This window comes from Podarcis raffonei, chromosome 6 (genome assembly GCF_027172205.1).
Source record: "Podarcis raffonei isolate rPodRaf1 chromosome 6, rPodRaf1.pri, whole genome shotgun sequence".
In the NCBI taxonomy this organism is placed as follows: domain Eukaryota; kingdom Metazoa; phylum Chordata; class Lepidosauria; order Squamata; family Lacertidae; genus Podarcis; species Podarcis raffonei.
Window position 1 is genome coordinate 67908396 of NC_070607.1, and position 24023 is coordinate 67932418.

Sequence of the window (24023 nt, forward strand, 5' to 3'; positions counted from 1 at the left end):
CAGCGCTGTCCGCAGACACTTCCGGGTCATGTGGCCAGCGTGACAAGCTGCATCTGGCGAGCCAGAGCAGCACACGGAACGCCGTTTACCTTCCCGCTGGTAAGCGGTCCCTATTTATCTACTTGCACCCGGGGGTGCTTTCGAACTGCTAGGTTGGCAGGCGCTGGGACCGAACGACGGGAGCGCACCCTGCTGCGGGGATTCGAACCGCTGACCATGCGATCGGCAAGTCCTAGGCGCTGAGGTTTTACCCACAGCGCCACCCGCGTCCCACTAGCCTCCTATAATTCTGTAGCACTTCCAAAATAAATAAATTAAGATCATCTACTTCCCTACGCAAACTTTCAGATGTATCATACAATTTAGGAAACATATCTTAAAACCACTCCTGTTTCCCGCTTTTGTACACTCACGTTTCTCCCAAACCCCCTCAAATTAGCAAAAAAAGATTAATAGGTATTTTATTAAAGTGAAATGTCATTACATGTTATGTTTGCTATTTACATGCTGTATTTATTGTTTACAATTAAGCATAACTGTCAGGATTCTTTTATTCCAAAAGATATTATGCTGCAGCAAGTCACAAGATTATTTTTCTTGCAGCAGACTAACACAACTATTCCTCCGGAATTTATAGTTTGTCTAGGGACCTTTGCCTTTTGGCACAGTTTTGTCTTCATCAGCTGTTTCCTATAGAAGCTTGATCCATAATCAAGCAGTTTTGTTAGTGCAGTCCGGACCCTGCAAGCCGCAAAGACAGATGAGGGTCTTAGGTCTATTTGGAAAACGGAGGAATCAGAGGGATGATAATAATATGATAATTTATTATTTATACCCCACCCATCTGGCTGGGTTTCCCCAGCCACTCTTGGAATGCAAGGCTGGAAAAAGGACACCCAAATTCCTGCTCCCCACAGGATTTGAGGTCGGCATTGATTCCTTAATTTCCAGTTTCATGCTGAACTGGCAGCTTGTGAAGGTTTGGCACCCTTTCTCTACAGGGCTTGGTTTACTTTAAAAAGGAGGTACGGAGGAGGGAGATGGCAAGGCTGAAGGAATGTCACTTTGCACATGCTCAGGGGCAATGCTTTGCATTGGGTGCCGGCTTGAGGGCCCAGTTCCGTCCCTGCTAACGGAACGCAGCGAAACAGAGCCTTGCGAAACCCGGTCTCAGGGGAAGCCTTGCTTCAAGGGACAGATCATTCTGCGGGCCAGTCCCGCCGAGTCCCGCGGATGGCAGCTACTCCCGAGGAGATGCTGAATTTGCACCTCGCAGCTGCTGGGCGGCTATTCCTGGCTCCCCCGCCCGCCCAAGCAGGTGGGCCCAAGCGGCGGAGAGAGAGGAGGGGGCGGCCTGGAGGGACCTATAAAACCCCCCAGACCCGGCGGAGAGCACAGGGGGGAAGTCGCCGCCGAAGAAGAAAGGAGAGAAAGAAAAGGGCGAGCCGGGCGGGACTTTGGCCACCGTTGACCCTCTAACCGCACGGGGCAGCTCCACCGACCGCCACCCCGGGGCACAGAGCGGAGTCCTCGAAGCCTACCGCAGATGTCCGAGCAAGAGGCGGCCCCGGCGGCCCCACCAGAGGCCGCTCCCTCCGAAGAGCCGGCCTCGGCTCCAGCAGAACCGACTCCAGCAGCTCCCGGACCGGACGTAACAGCAGCAGCCGTCGAGACTCCGGCTCCCCCGGCGGCCCAAAGCGCCCCGCCGGCAGCTCCAGCTAAAAAGAAGCCCAAAGAAGGTGAGGGCGGCGGCCGACGAGGTGGCCGAAAAGGGTCTCGAGCAGCGGAGGCGGGAGGGCGGCGGCAGCGCGAGCGCCTCTTTGCTCCCGGCGCAAACCCGTGGCGGGACGCGGGAGGCCATTTCCAAGGCCACGTGCGGAAGCGAGGCGCTTTGAGCCTGGGCACCAAAAAGGACCTGTGGGGCTTCTCTCATATTTAAAAGACGGCAAAAAAGTGGTCACGAGTGAAGCGCCACAACCTGCGCCACGCTGTTTTCCGGTGATTTTTCCAGAGGGGTGTTTATTGTGGTATAGCGCTCGCTCCATTTTTAAATAATAATAATAATAATAATAATAATAATAATAATAATAATAATAATAATAATAATAAATAATTAATAATTAATAATTAATAATTAATAATAATAGTATATAATTGCGGTGCTCACGCTACGCCATTGGTATCCTAACTGCAGGTCGTGTTCTGCCTCCTCCATTTAAGACGGATTTCACTTCTCTGATAAATTGCAGTGCAATCCTAACCATGGCTACCTAGAAGCAAGTCCTATTGAATTAAATGGGAACTAAATAGCCTTGGGACTGCAGCCTTAAAAGCCCCATTGCCACCAACGTCTCATTTGCAATTACCTGGATGAGCTGTATATGGTCCGAAAGCACCAAAAGAGGTCTTATAGCTTTTTACAACAAAACCTCTATCAGTGTCAGAAATGGAATGAATGAGAAAACCACCAGCAACAACCCACCATGAAATCACCTTCAGCTATTTGCTCCCACTAACTATTATTGAGAGCATCATATAAGCAGCTGAAGCTGGATAAGGAGGATAGTATTCTCTTACCCCAGCCCCAGAAATTTGAAGGTCGTAGGAAGGAGACCTGGTTCCCCAGGGAATTTACTGCAACAGCAATATGTATGTTGGTGTACCCTTCTGGTCACAACCCCCCAATACATTCTCTTGTTCAGCTGAACAAGTGAAAGCGAGCCCTGTATGCATACAACTGTACATGTGTCGGAGCTTCCATGCAGTCATAAATCCAGTGCAATTGATGTTCCTGATGAAAATCCCTATGCCCATGCAACTGTATGTATGGAGATGTGCTCAGCTTAATGCTGGATGTTGGGGCATATAGCCAGAGGTATGCACCAGTGTTGGGGAGCGGGACACAACCCCGTTCCCTGCTCTCACATTCACTAAGTGTGTGAGAAATGGGAATTTGCATAGCTATCATGCAAAGGCTAAAATAAGGTTGGGATATGCATTCTATGACCAAGCCCTTAGTCCAAGAAAAGAGCATTAATGAATTTACACAGCATTAAGTACTGAACTGGTGGGGATGGAAAATGCCTTACTAACGCTTTTATATTTGTGATACCAGGCACTCCCAGCGCACCGTTAAATCTAGCAGTGGACGATGTGAACGACAATTCTGTGACTCTGACGTGGGATGCCCCAGAGGTTGTGGGCCATTCTGGCCTGGATGGATATGTGGTGGAGCACTGCAAATACGGAAGTAGGCTTGAGCTTTATCTCTTGTGAGCATGAAGAGCTGCATGCATTAATGTGGAAAATAGGATAACATGGTCAGGATAAATTGCTTGTCCCTCTCTTGACATATCTACAGCCGCAGTTGGAGGTGAGGAGAGAACCATATAGTTCTCATGAAATGTTTGTTGAACCCTTAAACCGCTGAACAGGTGTGTAAAGAAAATGATATGTGTTCTCTTCTTAGCCTGACATCTTCTCCACACACCCGATCAGTTGCTCACATGCCATGTTGACGTGCAATGGACATGCTCTGTGAGCTCAAGTTGAGAAAGGCTTGGAACACTAGAAGCGCCAAGTCATGGGGTTGCAAATTCTAGAACCTTGAGGTTGGTCCATCTCTTCTAGGAGCTCTCAGGCAGGAAGAGATTCCACAGATGTAGCTTCTTCTATTCAAGCACTGCATTGGTTCTGTCCAACTGCTGAGAAACAGAACTTGCATGCCGGAGGAGGAAATTTTGCACATGTAGAAAGTCTGCTTGCTGTGGAACTACTGAAAGAAGGAAATCTACTTAAAGTCGAGAAATGACAACCTTGCCTTTCAGCCTCTTATACTGTATATAGCAATGGTGGAGGTGGCTTTCCAAACATGGAAATGGAGAAAGTAGTTATTTCTCCCCTCTTTCAACCACTTTTGCAAATTGAATCCATTATGTAGCAAGTATAGATGCCATACCATATAAGCTGCCAAATATGCACCTCCCGGGCAAGGCTTCTCTATAGCATAGAAAGATATGGTATATTTGGCACAAAGATATGGCACTTTATATTACGAAAAAGGGTTGCAGTCTATGATGTCTGCTTTTAAAAAACTGAATAATATTAGGAAACAAGATTACATTTGTGAGCAATTTGGTTTGCAAACCACCAGTGATGGATTAATCATGTCACAGCCTGAGTAGAAGATGTTGTATATTAAACAAGGTTTATCATACACACTGAGTATGCTATAATGGTAATAAATAGTGGGTGACGTCTACTAAAGTCTTCAGCAATTGATGACATCCCTATTGATTGCTACAAACAATTTATGTTGCCCATTTTCATGGGTTGTTTAGCTGGGGTTTCTTGTGAGTGATAGCTGGGTGAATCATTTCTCATAAATAAATAATTTTGAGTTTAGCTCTTTTCCTTGCTCGCAAATTACTTCCTGCATTCCAAATTGTTTGCTGAATATTTTATTCAAGCCAGTTTTTTGACCTGCATGAGTGCATTATCACATATTTGTCACTCCATATCTGCATGGTGTATTCGGAGAGCTATTGCCATAGGGTAGCATTTCCACTCACTGATTAGATTGCCTCAACCTTTGTAACCTCTTTTGTTAATTGAATCCAATAAAAGCATGCTTTTGTTGTGATTAGAAGAGGGTGTCCTTGAAACATGGCATAACTGTTCACAAAAGATGGCTTGAGCACAATTGTAGCACAAATGTATCCAAATGCTATATTCCAATGGGGATAATTTAGGGTTGCCATATTTCTAAAAGTGAAAGGCTTTTTGTGGGGTGGAGGCAAAGTTGTTGACCTTTCGTTCCCAGACGTTTTAGCCACTTTTCGGCCCGGACGCCATTTTCGACGGACAAATCCCGGCTATGTCCAGGACGCATGGCACCCTTAGATAATTTGAATGTAAGAATGAGCTTATACATGGTCTTTCTAGAATTGGGAGGCTAGAACTGATATATTGCAACCTTAAATTTGGGGTTGGTTTTTTATAAAGCAGACAGACAGACAGACAGACAAACCAGTAGACGTAGGTTAGCAAAGCATAGGTTTGCTTTTGAACAACATAGTCTTAAGAGTGTTGAATTCTAAGTAAGTGCTACTGTGTTCTGAAGTTAGTGTTCTAAGCATTGGAGCTTTCATCTCATTCTCAAGAAAGAACTGAGTGGACTCTGTAGACAGATACATTTTAAATGTATCAGAGTAGAGGCCGCATTGTCCACTGAATCGACTTTTTACAATAATTCCGTTGCAGATGACGTAGTGGGGCAGCAATAAACATTAGACCTCCTGGCAGCTTACCTGCTGCTGTTTACCTGGAAGTGGGGGCAGGGAGGATGACATGGTGCAAATATACTGGCAGAGCCAATCTGGCATTCCAGCTGGTGTGTTTACATTGTGTTGACCCCTCCTTCCTGGTAAGTAGCAGTGACTCTGCTGTAAGGTCAAACGAGTGCCATAACCCAACCGTGCCATCCTTGCTTCTAATCGTATGACTCACCTGTTGCATATTTTTGTTTTAGCTACAGACTGGGTGGCCGCCAACACGAAGCCCTTCCTTTCCACCCGTTATGTAATTCGCGATCTAACATCTGGAGATAAACTTCTCATTCGTGTGAAGGCTGTGAAAGGTGATGGAGTTAGTGAGCCAGCTGTCCTGGACCAGCCACTCCTCATCAGAGAGGTTCTTGGTATGTATCTTGAATGCATTTAGCATAACAGAACATGTTCATTAACATGGATTATTCAAAGATATCCTTCATATCATCTTCCTGTTCAAAATACCCCCTCTAGCTGCTGTTTGCCTTGTTGGGAGTTATTCCCCTACCCCCCCAGGAGCTTTGTGGGACCATGATTTCTATCAGCAAAGTGATGTGGTATGCTAAGGTTAAACAACACTCCTTCCCTTATACACAAGCAGATCAAATTTGCTTAATGGCTTTCATTAACTCCTGTAATCTCCATAAGAGAGACTTTGGCTCACATTAGTATACCCTTGGAGTTTTTTCTTCACCACAACTAAAGCCTGCTAGCATTTGGTGTCATGATTTGTTGTAGCTGGTTGCCCTGTGGTATGCAATGGAGAATTAATTTCAGATGACTTTCTGGTTTTGGCTATTTCCATTTTGCCCTGGCAAAGATTGCTTTACTTTTCCTTCTGTTGTCCTTTCTTCGTTGCTTTAAAAATTATGAACAGTTTTGACTCATTTTTGCAATTTCTTGAAATGAAAATGAAGCAGACATCCCAGCATAGAGCAATCAGACCTGCTTGTGTAAAAATGGAGCATACTTTACCTGCTTAAAGGTGAGAACAAGATGCAGTTGATGTTATGTGAAATCCGCTTTAATAAATAAAAAAGGTGTCATTGATGCTCCCACTGCACCTATTTTTGGACAGTCCCATGAATATGTAGGGCAAGTGGATATCTCCTATGACAGTGTGCATTGCAGTGAGCGGCAGGCATTGCACATGGACTTTAAACATGCATCTGATAGGCCTTCTTGGTGCACCATTGGGAAGTACAATTATGTTTCATTCAATATTAATATAAAACTGTTCTTCCGAATACAGGAATAATAGTGCAATCCTATACATGTTTATTCAGAACTAAATTTCCTTATTTTCAATTGGCTTACTTCAGTAGTTCTGTTGAGGGCATGATAGCTCCGCATGTTCTTTCTTCAGCATTTTAGCACTCAACTGGAAGCACTGGATAACATCCATGGCAAGGCAGGTTCCTTTTAACCTGGGATGCCCTTGTGGCTATGACATTACCTTGCCCTCATCCTTCAGTCATCAACAGAACTCTGGGTAACAGGAGACCAGAAGAAGCTGAAGTCAGTGATGAAGAAGTATTACCTCCCAACCACATTTAGTTCTCAAAATAAATCATGTGCAGATATGTCTACAAATTGCAAGAACAGTCTGATCTGCAAGTCCTGGGTATGACACAGCTCTGACTTCCATGGTGTCAGCTGCTGTTAACATTAATGTGGCACCACAATGTAATGAAACATACATTGCACTATTAATTGCATCTCACTTGGCAGCAGTGGTCATGGATCTGAGTGCTGTAATTTGGAACCCATGTATACATTTTTCTGCAGCTGGAAACCAGCTGAGGAGAATCTGCAAGTACAGTGGTACCTCGGGTTACATAAGCTTCAGGTTACATATGCTTCAGGTTACAGACTCCGCTAACCCAGAGATAATACCTCAGGTTAAGAACTTTGCTTCAGGATGAGAACAGAAATTGTGCTCTGGCGGCACGGGAGCAGCAGGAGGCCCCATTAGCTAAAGTGGTGCTTCAGGTTAAGAACAGTTTCAGGTTAAGAATGGACCTCCGGAATGAATTTGGTACTTAACCCGAGGTACCACTGTACTGCTTTTTAAACTACTGCATAAAACACTGCTAGAGTGCACCCCCCCCAACTATTAAAGATTCAGAGATCTTGTCCTTCTTTGCATCTGGCCACTTTACCCCTGGCTCTTTCACTTCAGATTACAGCAAGGGTGTGTGACCTTCAGTGCTTCTTAGGAGTTTGAAAGCTTCTTCAGCCTCCTCTAGGTATTGCTGGCCCCATAGTGTGTTTAGTAGGGATCTTGTGTGGAGTGTGAAATATTAAGACCTTGTATAGCTTGGACAGAAGGGTCGCACTTCAGAATAACCTAAATTCTGTTTCTACTGCGAAAAGGAATTATTTTTAGACAAATGTTTTGATGGAAAACGATGAATGCCGGTGATGAACATATTTCTCTGCCAGCTAGTTGGTAAGTGAGTTCTCTAATGCAGCCTGTAATTGTGCTGCCTGCTAGCACAGATTGTCACTGGACTTACAGAACTATCTTTCACTACTTGTGCACCACTAGCATAAGGTGTGGAAGGAGTAGGGACATAAAGGCATCTGCTACTGTCTTATGAAATTTGTACACAGTGCTTTTTAACCTGACTGAATGAGTCAAAAACGGGTTGTATTTTCAGATATCAGCAGTACTGTACTGGCAGATGAATGTTTTCTTTGTGCTGGGGTAGGTTCTATAGTCTGAGTGTCTCAGATTATGCAAATATAAAATCTTGACCAGCATGTTATATTTAAATTGTACTTGCAATTCCAGCTGTTTAGTTAACGAGTCTACTTTATGTACATTGCTGGGAGCAAATTCCAGTTGAGTGCCTGTGTAGCCGCAGGTAGACAAAAAAAAATATGCTATGGCATTTTGAGACTGATGGTCTATTTACACACTTAATCTTCAATTAGTTTTCTAGCCAATTGGTACAGCGTAGCAGCACCAGTTCTCAGCTCAGGAAACTCACAATCTCTCTCATTGCACAATATTGATATAATATTACTAGCCTACTTTATTGTGTGTTGAAAGGACTGGCTCTTTTTTAAAAAAGTGTGCTTAATGCTGTCTCTTTTATTTTGAAAGATTAGCATCAGTGTCCTCTACATAGGTTTCTGTGTTTGAAAATGTCAGCCTGCTGTTTACCCCTGTTGCTGTTTGATTATAACAGTTGAATAAAAAAAACCACCTTTACGCAATTTTAAGCAATTAGCAAGATAACAGACAACCTATGCTTTCCTTAATATGTAGGGATATAGAAATTAATTTAGTTCCTTGGAGTGCTGCATTTCACTTGACTGATAAGCAGGGGTGTCAGGGCCTGTGGGAGTGCCACCTTGGGGGCTTCCGCTGCCTGAGAGAGTGGCCTCATCCTGCCCAATGGCTGCGCTGGCCCTGTTGATAAGAATAAATGCCAGCAAGGGATTCCAGGGGGAAAGAGATGGGTGAGTGAAGATGCTGTTACAGTTCTTGGCAGGGCTCTCCTCTGGTATATCCTACTGCATTGCTGGTGTTCTATGAACAGCGTTGCTAAAGTATCTTTCAGCTTTTTAATCCTGGGTCCTCCTTTACACGATCACTTCTGGAACGTAGGCTACTGCACGTTTAAGCCTCACAGGCATGCATAGCTCTTTTATTAAACCCCAACATAATTATTTTACCACCCAGGCTACCGTTGACAAATATAGCATGCTAGAGTTACACCATTGCTATTTTGATGCTAGTGAAGACAGCGGCAAGTGATTAAATGCATACAGGCTTCTTTTGACTCTCACCAGGTTGTTTTCCCAAGGGAAGTATAAAGCTCTGCTTCAAGTATGTGCTGTTCATTGCATAGCACACACACACACATCTTTTTGGCTTAGTATACAACAGAGGGACTTGAAGTAAAATCCAGACATTGTAGGAACATAGTTTTAGAGCTGAAAGAAAATCTGACATTGATTTGGTACAAAACCAATTTTGTAGCTGTATATTGGAAACTACTATCTTGGGATGAATTACAAATCTACCTTTATCAGGACCCCCCAAAAGGACACTAACTCCACCAATTTGAGATTCCTGCATTGCAGGGGGTTGGGCTAGAATGACTCTCTGGATCCCTTCCAACTCTACAGTGTTATGATTCTGTGACTGATCACTTCTGGAGGTGGGTGAAAATTGGAATTTGAAGTTACAGTGCCTGCAAAAACGTGCAGGGAAAAAAACACTATTTAACTTTTAGAAGACACCTGAAGGCAGCCCTGTTTAGGGATGGTTTTTTATGTTTGATGTTTTATCGTGTTTTTAATATTCTGTTGGGAGCTGCCCAGAGTGGCTGGGGCAGCCCAGTCAGATGGGCGGCATACCAGCAAACAAACAAACAAACAAATAATTTATGCTGCAGCTGGACCTAAAATTTGCCAAATAATATTCATTGTAGAATTTGGAAATTAACCCAGCAGACCTCCCTTGCTTACTTTGCACATCTTTGGCATTCATCAGGCACCATCTTAATTCTGGAATGGCAACAGCCTTCATTTTCCAGGATTGAGTTGTGTCAATGCATCCATTTTCCATTGCGCCACTGAGCCATTATAGCCAGCAGAATTGTACCAAGTGGCAGTGTATTTACCTTTAATACCAGAAGGAGGAAGGATATCTGTCAACAGTTCGGTGAGGTCAACACAAGATATACAAGACAAACTAAGGGACACGCAAATACCTTGGCTAACACACCATCAACTACTTGCCTTTTTAAACAATCCAGCAGTAAAATCAGCAGCCACTAGCCCTTGACCACCTTCAAAAAGCACTTCCTGGCAGCAGAGGGACACGGCAAAGGGATGATATTCACAATATACAAAATACTCCAAAATCCCACAACCCGCCTTGACTCAATGAAAGAAGAATGGGAGCACGACATAGGCTATGAAATTAACCCCACCCAATGGACTAGAATGTGATCTAAACCTCCCTTTAAGTCCGTATCAGCCAAAGGAAGGGAACTCACGCTGAAGCTCACCTATGGGTGGTACTTAACACCACGGAAACTGGTGCCGATACGCCCAGGAACCACACCAAGATGCTGGAGAGGCTGCACCTCCACAGGGACATATCTCCACATGTGGTGGGAATGCTCTAAAATCCAACCCTTCTGGACAGCAGTCCTACAAGAGATATGCAAAATAACTTAACAGGTATTAGAACTCACCCCATATCTGACCCTACCGAGCATCTTCCAAGATCATAAGGACCACTCACATTATACAGTGTTTATAACCCAAATACTCTCAGCAGCCAGAAGCCTCATAGCCAGACACTGGAGAGACCTGTCAGGAGTAAACACGGACCAATGGTATCAAATTGTATGGGAAACGGCCTTACTAGAAAAGCTAACCAGTAAACTGAAACTGACACGGGGACAAATAGAAGAGGACGCCTTCACCCTGGTATGGCTCCTCTTTATCACATACACAGCCCAACAAGAACCCCCGACAACATATGAATCAATCTGGCTTACCTGACCTAACAAGACCTCCCCCGCTCACAAATGCAAACAAACCCCACTGCAGTCAACCACAGACAACCAACCACATCCTGCCCCCCAATACCTCTCACTACCAAGGAAATGTAATAAATGAATAGAAAGAGAACTTACCCAGTTGACGCTGACACAAAACCCCACACGTACACTATATAAAAGAATATAAGCCTCACCACCCCACCCCTTCTCTCCCCCTACCTTATACGATACTCAACACTAATGTCTCACAACAAATGTAACTGATTTGTAAGAAAGACTGTACAACCTGAAAAAAGAAAGAATGCATGTACTTTTGTAAACCAAGAAAGTCTTTAATAAAATACATATTTTTTAAAAAAACAGTTCAGTGAGGTTACAGCAAGAAGGTGTGCTGTTGCTACGAGGCACTTGATATTGATTCTTCTTGCTGAGTGGATTAAATTAAATTATGAAATGAATGCCTCGTACTATTTATGAATCCTGATCCCAACTTTCCATTCATGGAGCTAACCAACTCAGCTCAAAGAATTGCCAGAGCTAATAGAAACTCTCACCTCTGATAATTTATAAAGCACAGTTACCTGATCTGGGGCTCCATGGTTGGGTCAGGTTACAAATGTGTCATTTAATAACAAACAAACCGCAGGGTTCTGCCAGTGCAGCCTTGGCCAGAATTCATTTCCATTTTGATTCGCTGGGCTGTGATGGAAGAGCTAATCGTTTGCCTTACCTCCCTGGGTTTACTGATTTACTGTGTTTATATGGCACCTTTCTGCCAAGGTACTCATTGTAGTTTACCATTTTAAATATTAAAACAAATATTACACAGAGCTTTCCAAACTTTTCATGTTAGTGACACTCTTTTTAAGACATGCCTCATTTCGTGACACAGTAATCCAGTTTTACTAGCAAACCGGAGCTTAAACTAACCCCTTTCCCGGGAGGAGCACAGGGAGTGTTTGCGTGACACACCTGCGCACTGCAGCCGACACACTAATGTGTCATGACACACAGTTTGGAAAGCTCTGCGTTACAGAATACAGAACAGAGCTTTCTCGATCGGAATTTCGGAGCTGATGACACAAACTTCCTAGCCTGGATTTCTCCTCAGGGATACACAAGTTTTTCGTAAGAAGACTAGAGCAGGTGTGGGCACGGCTGACTCAACATTTTCTCAGGCCATAGGTAGTCACTTCAGGGGCTGATGGTTTGGGCTCCCTGGCTTGGGCTTCTTTCCTGCTTCCCCTCAGGACACACAGGTATTTCTTAAGAAGAGTCAGGGAATGTGGGAAGGACTGAGCCAACAGTTCTCTCACGCCACTGCTGGTCGCTTCAAGAGCTGGTGGCATCTTCTCCTTGGCCTGAGTTGTATTTATGGTCCAAGGAAGATGCATTGTTGCACAGAGGGGAAAGTGTCAAGAGTTCGCCCTACACTCGTGTAGGATCCTGGCAGAGACACATGCCCAACTGGCATGTTCTCTCCCTTCTGGTCGATCGTTTGGGAGCTTTCTTCAGCCTGAACATCACAGCGACCGATGCTAACAGACATTGGCACACTTAGGGATCTGCAGAGTCTTCGCAGCTTGCGTAACAGATCTCAGCAACTCAGCATTTTGGCTAATTTACTTTATTTACCTATAAACACACAGAGAGCACTGCAACATGGCTCCCTCTCTAGAGACAGCAAAGAGGAAAAGAACAAAGGACAATAGTCCCACTTCACGGAACACAGTAACACAAACATCCTGTCTCCGTCACTTCCCTCTCTGTGGAGTCAAAACATATACCGTCATGTGATAGACAAAAATCCCATGACTGTAATCATGGAGCAGGAATTCTAACAGAAAGTACCCTTGATCCTACAAGGTTTAACCACAATGAAATATGAGATATTTGGCTTATTCTGCCTCCAAACTGCTGTGGAATCTCTGGTCATATGAGTATCTCAGTGCTGCCCCCCCCCAACATTCTTATTTATTTAAGACATTTATATACTGCCTAATCATTAGTGCTTCTAAGCATTCCAGGCAAGCCAAATGATCCAAGCAAAGGCGATTCATCAGTGATTCCACAGCAAAGTTCTGCAGTACCAGTGACAAACCGCTATAATTTTGTTTTCTCCAGAGCAGCCCAAGATCCGACTGCCCCGCTATTTGAGGGACTTGTACATGAAGACTGTGGGCGATGTGTTGAACCTGATGATTCCTTTTCGGGTATGTGGATCCTTATTCTTATTTTGACATTTTGGCTTTGGGCGGGGATAAAAGCCTTTGCATAATTGGTCAATAAGCTAGGAATAGTTGCAGAAAGCTTGCAAAGGTGAACTAGTTCTCAGGTTGGCTACAGTGGGCAGCCTCCAAAGCAGGAATTATTGATATTTTGGAAAGAATTCCAGCTTCACTTGAATGTGGCCTGGTCACTGAGAAAAATAAAGGACTGACAGGCTTGGGCAAAAGGAAACATTGGAGCTTGAGAAGAGAGCTGTCTCAGGACAAGGCAGGACTAGAAACAAGGTACTCTGCACAAACCATTGAATCCTAAACTGTAATGTGTAAACAAGCTTAAGCTTTGTTTGGCTGACATATGCATTACGTCTGTATATTGCAAGTCATATAAAACTTACCAGCTCTTGGCAGCCTCCTAAACTCTAAACACAGACGGAAAAAGTGTCTTATGTCATACTTGATCTTTTCCTAGCACTAAATTCTGACACTGGATCTCTTTTTATGTTATTCTGATTTAAAGAGCTCTTACCAAGAGAATACTTTGACATTGTGATCAAGTTTGCTATGTGCGTTTGGAAGGCAGAGGCAGTATGTTCCAGTCAGGCACTGGGTGGGGGGGTTGTAGCCCAGACCCTAAAATAGCTCTCTACTAAAAATAGCAACTGCAAGCCATATGGAGTGGCATAGAGAGACTTATAATAGGGTATAGCACTCCATGCATTTCCTTGGTTCTTGGGTATCTGTAGACATGCTGTGGATCTAGGCCACTCCCTTAAAGGGCCAGCTGTCAGAAGCAACTGCATTTGACATACATTCATACTAGCTTCAACTGCCCCTAAGTTTTTTGTTGGGGGGGGGGGACTTCAAAGCTCAGGTTTTGGTAGAAACATCAATATGAATTTTTTTGCCTCCTGTGCATGGGCACTCATACATAAATGTGTGTCAGCAACTGTCCTGCCTTTGAATAAGAGTCCAAAAATTGTGTTGGCTTTTTGCATCACGGTTTAATCACATGTGGCTAGAAAGTGGAAACAAATGAGCACTTTCTTTCTTTGAAACTTTATTCCCACTTTTCACTTCCATGAAGAACAATCAACACAGTTCACATAATAGAACCATAGTACAGTATAATATAAAGCAAACTCTAGTCAGTGAAATCAAATTAATAAAACGAAACAAAAAACAGACAACGTAGTTATAAGAGCAACACCAGGAACCATCAAAATCATGAAAGACCACCTATCCATTGCTGAAGAGTCACTGTATGTTTATAAGAGTTAGTAGCCAGACAAATAGAAGAAAACCGCGATATACCAACTGTTCTACATATGCCTTTCCTTAGGGAAAGCCAAAGCCACAGGTGACCTGGACCAAAGATGGCCAGCCTCTGGATCCCAAGCGAATGCATTTGCGCAACAGTGAGAGGGACTCCGTCCTCTTCATCCGCCAACTACAGCGCAGTGATTCTGGAAAATACGAAATAAGTGTTAAGATCTTAGATGAACTAGAAGACAAGGCCACCATTAATCTCCAGGTGATTGGTAAGGGCGATGAAACCATATGGTTTGATTTGGTATCTAAAGGGTGGCTAGCTCAGATACCTCTTCCCTTGAAACAAAATTCTCTCATTCAAGAGTCACTGTGTACTGTGGCATATGGCAGCTTGCTGGGCCTGGCATTATTAAGCATCATAGCATGTGGTGTGCTTATGCCATGGGGAATGTGTACTGAGAAGACTGTTCTGTTTCAGTCTTGAATCCCTTATATAACAGGGTAAGATAGAAAGACATTGAAAAATTAGGAGCCATTGTTTCTGATACTGAAACTACACCTGCATGAGAGTTATGAATGAAGAATAATAATAATATATTCTAGTACGGTTATAGATTTCCCTCTTCTTCCGGATAGCTTAATGGCTGCTCTCTGTTTTATCTGGTGCCTGCTGCTGAACTTCTCTGTGATGTGCCATGGCAGGTAGCACTGTCTTCATATTTCAGAAGTAATGTGTGGCTCATCTTTTCAGAGAGACCAGGCCCTCCTGAGAACCTGAAGCTGGTGGATGTATGGGGCTTTAACGTGGCGTTGGAGTGGAGCCCCCCCAAAGATAATGGCAATGCTGATCTCAAAGGGTACACAGTCCAAAAAGCAGACAAGAAGACTGGGGTAAGGACTTGGGGCTGGGAAAGATACAGCCTGGGGGGCATTGTACTTTGTGCAAGGATTAGTGGTGGGTCCTGAAGCCACCATCACTTCACAGCTGTTTACAAATCCCAACAAAAAGGAGTCAATATAAGAAATGCAATGCATATTCCACAAAAACACAGCCCACAAATTCCGTGACAATACAGAATTTGGTCACAGGTGGCTTAAACAGTGAAAATGAGAATGGGAAAAGAACATTACTTAGAACCTTTATGCTTTTTATTCTTTTACGTTTTTTATAGTACGATAAACGGAATCAATAACATCTTGAATAAGAATGTAAATCAAGGTTAAAAAAAAAGCTCACGTATGAACTTTTCTTTTTTTTTAACTAGCAAATGTAAATAACCCTCTAAAATGTATCCATATTTAGTCCAACAAATCTTTCCCTTGAGAACCTTTTCCTCTCTAATCCTCCATCGGCAGCATTTATTTCAGAAATGGCAGTAGGTCAACACAGTTTGCCTTTGTAATAGATCTTTATTCCTGGGGTCCAATCACAAGCGCCCTGGAAGAGTTGATTCACTCAGCTATTTTTATATACCTGGTGCTGTGACCTATGCCTTGCTTCAGTTGCTCTGTGGAAGCATTGATACTGTATAAGGTTTTAAAACAAAGCAATACACAAACTTTCATTTAAAAGTTTGGTTCAAAATATACATAAGGGTCATTAAAATCAATTAAAAAATTTAAAAACATACAGATTGTCATAAAACAACATTGCTGCCAAATATTTTTGGGACCCACCTTGTTTCTGTGAGTGCCAGCTGTTTTGAACTGTTTTTAATATTGCCTTTTGATGTTGTAGCCTTCTCTGGGATCTTGGGGTGAGAGAGGGCAACATATTATAATATTCATAAATGTGCAATTCTTCTTCTTATCAAATAGTATCAAATGCCTTTTCTATAAGGTGCAAAAGCACCCTTTCATGCAAACGTATAAGAGAGTCTTGGTTTGTTCAGTGCAGCAAGTTAGCATTTCATTGTATGCTATATTTATATATGCTGGCAATTAAGAAAGGGCTGGGTGGGAAAAGGTGCTACGTGGCTGGATAGAGGGTGAGTTTTCTCTGCTTTACTGGTGGGGGCACTTTCCTGTGGAAAGGAGAATTCCTGCCATTATTCCCCACCCCAGGACAGCAATGGAATGTTTGTCAAGTGGGGACTCTCTTCCTTCTCAATTTGCCAAATTGTATTGTGGGCTGTTTCCCACCTCTTGCAACACTGCTGGAGAAGTAGAATGAAAACCATGGGACCAGAGAACCTGTTACATTGAAAGACGTAGCTATCAACAATTGTACAGTTCTTTAAAAAACCAAAAATAAAAAACACTACAGATCAAGTTAAATGCTTCCTCCTGTCCTACAGTTCCAACAACCCCTGCCCTGGGCATTGCTATTCGGTATGAATAGGAGGCCCTAATGGTGCCACCGTCACCCATTTTCATTTGCCCTAACACCAAAACAAAATAGCACCCCAGGGTGGCTTCCATAGGTTTTTTTGGCTTGGGAAGCTCTTGGTCCTTCTGCTGGGAGGGCAGCCCTGTGCCCTGAACCTGAACCTTTTTCGTGTTTAAGAGGCTGACCTTTACTGCTTTCCAGCAATGGTTCACAGTTATGGAGCACTACAACCGCACCAACTGCACCGTCTCCGATCTCATAATTGGCAACAGCTACTCCTTCCGAGTCTTCTCGGAGAACCCCTGCGGCCTCAGCGAGAAGCCTGCTGTCTCCAAGGACGTGGCTCACATCAAAAAATCAGGTAGGGGCTGTAGAAGCACAGTAGGAAAGACAAGGTTGTGGAGACCCACCCCTTCCCTTGTAGGGCTGGTGGGTTACGTGCATGGAACATTGAGAACAGAAGGCAGCCATGACAGCTCAAACCATTCCAGCCAGATTGTCTAAAGCATCTTCTTTGATGGGCAGCGTTCCAGCAGCTGTATGCTGAGGTGGCAGGGGAGGGGAGTATCAGAGGAAAAGTGGGTGGGGACAGCAAGAAAAGTAGGTAATACCACACAACTGACTCTTGTTCAATAGGCCACATTCCAGCCACACCAAAGAGCTGGAGGGGAGGGTGTGAAGCAGGGCTAGTGAAGAGGATGTGGCGAGAGGGACGCATGGGTTGGAAGAGAGATCACAACCTGAGGAAAGACCTGAATGCAGGATTGGGAAGCCTGGAGGGGGCAGTTTTTAACCCAGAGGCTGGACATCCCTCACTCTGATGTAAAGCCAGATAAGCCATGGCAAACACTGGGAGGGATGATGGAGTAAGTTTTAATGGTGTAGTTGGGGTGAAAAAAGGAACGTTTTCTTTCTGCCTTTCATAAAGACATCAGTTACAAATGAATACATGGCTGGAGGCTGCTGATAGTTTTCTCAGGGAGCTAAAGATCAGAAGGTCGGCGGTTCGAATCCGCTCGATGATGGTGAGCTCCCCTTGCTCTGTCCCAGCTCCTGCCAATCTAGCAGTTTGAAAGCACACCAGTGCAAGTAGATAAATAGGTACCGCTGCGGCAGGAAGGTAAAAGACGTTTCCCGTGCACTATGGCTTCCGTCATGGTGTTCCATTGCGCCAGAAGCGGCTTAGTCATGCTGGCCACATGGCCCGGAAAGCTGCTTGTGGAGATGAGCGCCACACCCCACAGTCATCTTTGACTTAACCATCCAGGGGTCCTTTACCTTTTCCAATTTCAATATACAGAGCTGTCATTTTGTATTGTTTCAGAAAGTCTCACAATCTACTCCCCCTCTTATGTAGAGTTATATTGATCTGCCTTCTCCCCCACTCCCCCAGCAATCACATACAAAGCAGAGAAGTACAATAGCAAGGATCTTTCTGAACCTCCAAAATTCACCCAGCCTCTCACCGACAGAACTACCACCCGGGGCTACAGTACCCAGCTTGTCTGTTGTGTCCGGGGCTTCCCAAAGGTGAGTGCTGGTCATTCTTGGAAGCTAAGTGATCAGTGACCATCTTTAGTAAGACTGAATCTGACATTGGGTATAGGATGAGAGGCTTGAGGTGTTTCCTTTGGTAGAGGAACATGGGTTGACTTTTGTTAATGGGGATAAGTTGCAGACAGGTGGATCCATTTATTTCAGGTTAAGTGTCCCTGTTGCATGTGTTTACTCCTCAGCCTGTTCTGTCCTGCTTCCACAGTAATCTGCAAACTTTTTTTTAAACTGCATTTGAATGTTTTTCTTTCAAAATATGAATTTCTAATTTATTTCACAACACGCATTTAGATGCATACCTTTTTTGAGCTGAGGTCCACATCGCAACATTCAGAGAACCATGAAGTCTAACAGATAAGAGCTACATTCTGATCTGTACTTTAGTTCAGGAGATGCAGATCAGGCCAATTTGCATCAAATTCTTCAAGCATCTCTAGAGTATATGGGGCTTCCAGGAGACCTGTTTATTGAGCATTCACCCTGATTTGTTTGCAGGGAGATTAGATGACTTGGGCTGTTTAATGAGTAGTCATTCTGATATGGGGGGGGGAGAGATTGGATGGCATTGCATCGAAGCAAGTGTTATGCCACACTTTCCAGTGCATTTCCCCATCACTTTCCAGATAAATGTCCAGTCTTATGGGGAAGCGGCTTTGTAGTGCCTTCCTGTTTCAGCAAACATGCGATGGGTGCTGCAGTCTATGACAGCACTGGGAGATTATCAGTGACATCCACCATAAAACAGTCCCAATGAGTAGCCAGGAGGGTTAAGGGTGAAAAAGTAATGAGAGATTGTCTAGAGGCTCTAAAAACTTATCACTAAGTAATGGGAAGCTGCTGCTCACCTGGGACCAGTGATCAGCCCCTTCCCACTTTTTTGGAGAGAAGTGTTAATTTCTGCCATTTTGGTGCCTTATTTGTATTTCAGCCCAAAGTGATCTGGATGAAAAACCAGATGGAAATTGGAGAAGACCCCAGGTATTTAGCCCTCATGAACCAAGGTATTTGCTCTCTAGAAATCCGCAAGCCCAGCCCCTTCGATGGTGGTGTCTATACCTGCAAGGCCGTGAACCCTTTGGGGGAAGCCTCTGTAAACTGCAAGCTAAATGTAACAGGTATGTATTTAATATCTGAGTTGTTTGCTTTAGGACTGCCTATTTTGATGCATTTGCTAAGATTTCCAAAGGGAATTGCAACCATTCTGGGTGAATTCTACTGTGGCTTGGAATCCTTTGTTCCTTATGGGAATTCCAATCATAGTCATGTAACGAATTATTTCAGCCTCCTGGAGAGATGTGATTGACAGGCAGGGTGTGTTTGCTAGATGCAGCTGAAGGCTGGTGCACTGCCATCCGTTTGCTTGGATTGCTGGCAACCGTTTCCATCTGGGACATTCCCAGAATCACTTTCATACATTGTTAATGCTGGTTCCCAGGATTGATGGCCCTTCTTTATTGATTTCCCAAGGAAACACTGTGCAGCAGCAGGTAGTGACTTAGAAGGTTTGCCAAATGCTGCACATTCTACTTCAGCTTATTAAAATTCATTAAGAAAGTGCTTCAGTCCAGAGGTGATTGGATGGTGCAGTTATACCAACACTTGTGAAGAGCAGAAGAGCAGAAGAGGTGACCACAAGCTAGCTTAATTACAATATTTAGCATTTATGTTGTTCGTCAGAATATTCTTTCAAATTGCTTCCTTTACATGTTGTCCCTTACACCAGCCCTTTAAGGTGGGTCAGTATTATAATCTTTTGCAGGAAGAGGGCTCAGGGATTGTGAATTGTTTAAGAACAACTTGGCAGAGGTACAACTAAACCAGAGGCACACTCAGTCAGCCTGGCCTGTGGTTTTTAAAACTACAATAAAATAGATTTTTATTGAATATTGGGAAATACTGTCTATACGAAGTAAGAGCAGTCAAGTGGTCTGGCTGTAAGAAGGTGGAATAAATTATTTGTAAGTTTTCAAGAAGAGGGTGGCCTTTCCACCATAGAATCCCAAATCTGCAATGCTGTTAAAACAGAAAGAAACGAAACAAAAACTAGCTAAGAGAGAGTGTGCAAGTCTTCCCATTGGCAAACCTGGCAGTCAAGATGATGAAATACCATATGTTTCACCTGATCATGTTTCCTGGCTCTGGAATCCTGCAGCCTTGTAATATTTCTCTAATAGGATCCATTTAGCCTTAACTATGTAACTGAGATATTAATTCCTCTCCACTCTATTAATGGCAGAGAACCTCCTGTAAGTGGGTAACTGGTGCTCTCCATCTGCAGTGGCTGCAGCCCAGCTGAGTGGCTGTAATTTATTGCCCACACAAGGCTTCCTGATCACATTTCTTTGCTTCAGCAAACAGCTCCCCAGCTCTCTTCCATCCCCCTCCACTTCAACTCCCAAATCTGAGAGTACAAGAAAACAAATGCAACACTTAACTACCCAGAAAGATTTGGTGCTCTCACTTGCAGAGATCTAACCCAAGCAGCACATTCAATGCAGGCCCAAGCCTGTAAGATACCTGGCTCACATTCTGTATGGCAAAGTCCCAAGGGCTTGGGAAACATTTGATATTTCACACTCAGCTTGCATTGTGTCCTGTCATGCCTATTTTTAAATATCTTATGAAGCCTTTTTGCTGTACAATAAAATTCTTACTTGTCTAGATTCTGTTATCAAGGCTAAGCAAGCAAAACAAAAATCATTTCCCTTCCCCAGAACAGCCATGCAGCAAATCTTTTATGAATGAACACCAGAAACAAAGCCAGAAGGAGATTCTAGTGCTGTATTTACTAGGAGAGGAAATATCCAGTGCAAAAAGCAATTGACATTCCCACTGCAGGAGTGAAACAGAACATAACCAATTTGGGATGGAGATGAGAGAGATACTAAGAAAAAAAAAAACCCTTTAAGCATATAGTGTTTCAAATATAGTGCACTGCCTCTAAACATCTCCCAGCAGACTTGAGTCAGCTAAGCAACTATCTGTGCTTTGCATTTTAACATCACAGAGTATATAAAGAAGCATTTTTATGAGCCTGGAGCTGTTGGGGTTTTTTGTGTGTTTGCAAAGGAGTAGCTTTTGCTTACTGCACTGCAACCAACCACTGTGTTTCTCTGGTCTATCTCAATGGCAAAAGCTTGTGCTACCATTAATGTCACCAGCAGGACAAAACAAGCAAGCAAGCAAGCAAGCAAGCAAAAAAAGACACATTGCTTGAAGAGATGCCTAGAAAGTAATCTTGGAAGTTTTTTATGTTTCTACAGTCCCAGAATGAGGATGACATGGTGATTCCAGATGAAGAACAAAGTGAGTTTGAGGTAAGATGTCATTGGAAGAATTAAAGATGATCATCCAGAATGCATTTGGTTCAGGAGCCATATCAGGACTTGGGCTAGGGCTGGCCCAAAACATTTTGTGGCCTGGAGTGAAGGGCAAGGTCTCTCTCACTTCTGTCTTCTACAAAAGACTTGCGGTTCAATCTTACCTCAATGCTGGCAACAGAACACTGTCCTCCATGGCACTGAAGAGCAGAACAAGCTTAAGGGGTGCATAGTGGCAAGCAGAAGGAAAAGCTGACTGCTTCATAGGTATTAGGAGTGAATGAACGCTGAACTAAATTAGATGCTTTCTGTTCTGGGTGCCTAGTATCCACTCCAGACATTGAGTCTGCACATATCTCTTGTTTCAGTGTTTCCTGTTCAAGGCCTCCTACAAAACTCCCTCTTGGTATCCCTGCTCTGGAGCGATGCCTTATTCACACACTCAGCTCCATGGTTCCTAGAAGGAATCTCCCGCTTGGAGATGAAGCTGCTGCTGCTGCGTCTTTTCAAAAACAGAAGCTTTATAGAGGACAGAACCTGCAACTAGGATGACTCTGTAGGGAACACTGACCATGTCTCCTGTTAAATGTCTTTTACTCCTTTTATGGTCTTTCACCCTACAGTACAGTTGTTATCAGTCTTGGGGGGAAATGTTCATTTAGGATGATGACGACAGTCATGATAGCAATAAATTAATAATTTAAAAATATCCTACAAAATACTTTTTACTCAGTGATACATTCTGCAGTTGACTCCCTCCAGCATCCCATCACCTATGTATGGGTGACACTGCATTCCAAAATGAAGTTCGCTACTACCCTCGGAAGCTACCCAGTCAGGTTGGACTGAACCATCACAAGGGGTGTTTCCAACTTACAAACTGTTCCTGAAAGATTTGACAGCTAGTGGAGTAAAAGGCTAGTGAAAGTTCTAAAGCAGGATTGGGGAACCTTTCCCCCCTCTCTCAAGGGCTGCATTCTCTTGTGGGTAAACTATTGGGGGGGGTCCTGTATTTTGTGGTGGGCATTGCCAAAAGTGGATGGGGTCAGAGCCAAACATGGGTGGAATTTGGAGGGTTGCATAGGTTTCTCTTTCCCCTAGTCACTGTCCTGAGGGCCACGTGATATTAGACTGAAGGCCACATGTGGCAGGTGGCAGAGCCAAAAGCCTCCTCTGTGATTCCTCACAGCAAGCATTCCTTTTCACCTCCACAGGCTTTGATATTAAGCAGTATTTAGTAATCAGAAATCCCATCAGTTCCTTTTTCTACTCAGCAGGATCCTGGGCATTTTTACAAACTGGCACACTGAATGCTATTTCAGTCCAGAATGTTCCTCTTGTGAATATTGTCAATGTAAGAGAGAAAACAGCAGACGCCGGGTGGTATTTGACTAACCTTTTGCACTAATGCAAGGATTAGTGCTGGCGCAATGGGATCACCCCCATGCTGTCCCCAAATCTGCTCTGGATGGATGGGGGAAACTCCAGAACAGATTAGGGGTTTCATAAGGGGAGAATGTTTCATTGCACAAGGAAAAATCATTGCACTGATGGAGTGTTAGCCTTATGACATTGAATGCAACCCATTCATTTTAATTTCAATGTGCCTGCTGCTCAGTGTGATTTTTTAAAATTTATTGCTGTTTACGGAAATAAGGAAAATGAAGAAAATAGTTTAAGAGACAGTTGTGAAAATGCCACCTGTCTCCTGTATCGTAGATATGTTACCAGAGTTTGCTTCTTGGCCTGAACTGCCATATATCATAATGTACAAATTTGGGGCAAACTGAGTGCCTCTTCATTGCCACCCAGGAACAATTCAGAGGCCTCACAACAGCAGTGTGCCTGCACAGCCTTAACCACACCCCTGTCTCACTTCGCACTGTCTCACTGTTGAGAGAACAAAAGTGTGGTACTGCCACCCTAGCTACTCCTGCTTGCATCTGAGGAGCCTAAAGGAGTAGCTTCTCTGCCCTGATAGGCCCAAATGAGGCTTCTTTGAGGACCACATTCCACACAGCATAATCTGTCAGACCAACATGCTTGTGGAGCCAGAGCCTGCTTTTCTCCCCGTCTTTGCCAGTCCTTTCTGTTACCAGCTTTCTCCCTCTTTCCTGACCTGAATGAAATCAGGGCACAGCTCACATGAAATTAGGCTGAGGGCCACATAGGCCATTCATCTGTAAAGCACCGGGACAAAAGAAAAATTGCCAAATACTTTGTGTAGGATCAGAATCAAAGGAAAGACATGAGTCTGCCACACACTGAACAGGCAAGTTCATTTGTTACCTCTCTGTGTGAGCTATGTCGTATTTTGACTCTCTTGGCAAAGTGACTTGTTTCTACTGATATCCCACCTCAGTCCTGAATATTGAAGGGCAGCAGTGAGAAGGCGGAAGTAAACATTATCAGCCCCTGAGGATGATGAATCCACACTCGTGAAAGAAGACACGGGGAATTGCAAT

General features: G+C 43.8%; 1 protein-coding gene across 1 annotated transcript; it reads left to right on the forward strand.

Annotated features, from left to right (window-relative positions):
• Positions 1-1341: 1341 nt before the first annotated feature.
• Positions 1342-22267, forward strand: MYBPH (myosin binding protein H). The gene is made up of 11 exons (XM_053393744.1): positions 1342-1739; positions 3116-3250; positions 5531-5698; positions 12983-13071; positions 14426-14624; positions 15107-15246; positions 16886-17045; positions 18078-18214; positions 19167-19353; positions 21502-21555; positions 21927-22267. The coding sequence occupies exons 1-10, from the start codon at positions 1547-1549 to the stop codon at positions 21510-21512; spliced, it is 1419 nt and encodes a 472-aa protein (XP_053249719.1). The 5' UTR covers positions 1342-1546; the 3' UTR covers positions 21513-21555; positions 21927-22267.
• The last annotated feature ends 1756 nt before the right edge of the window (positions 22268-24023 follow it).

Bases quoted from the DNA above. Each gene is read 5' to 3' on its own strand.
- MYBPH (XM_053393744.1), top strand. From the start codon at position 1,547: ATGTCCGAGCAAGAGGCGGCCCCGGCGGCCCCACCAGAGGCCGCTCCC. The intron at 3,251-5,530 runs GTAGGCTTGAGC...TTTTTGTTTTAG, and splicing joins GGAGCACTGCAAATACGGAA to CTACAGACTGGGTGGCCGCC. The intron at 14,625-15,106 runs GTAAGGGCGATG...TCATCTTTTCAG, and splicing joins CATTAATCTCCAGGTGATTG to AGAGACCAGGCCCTCCTGAG.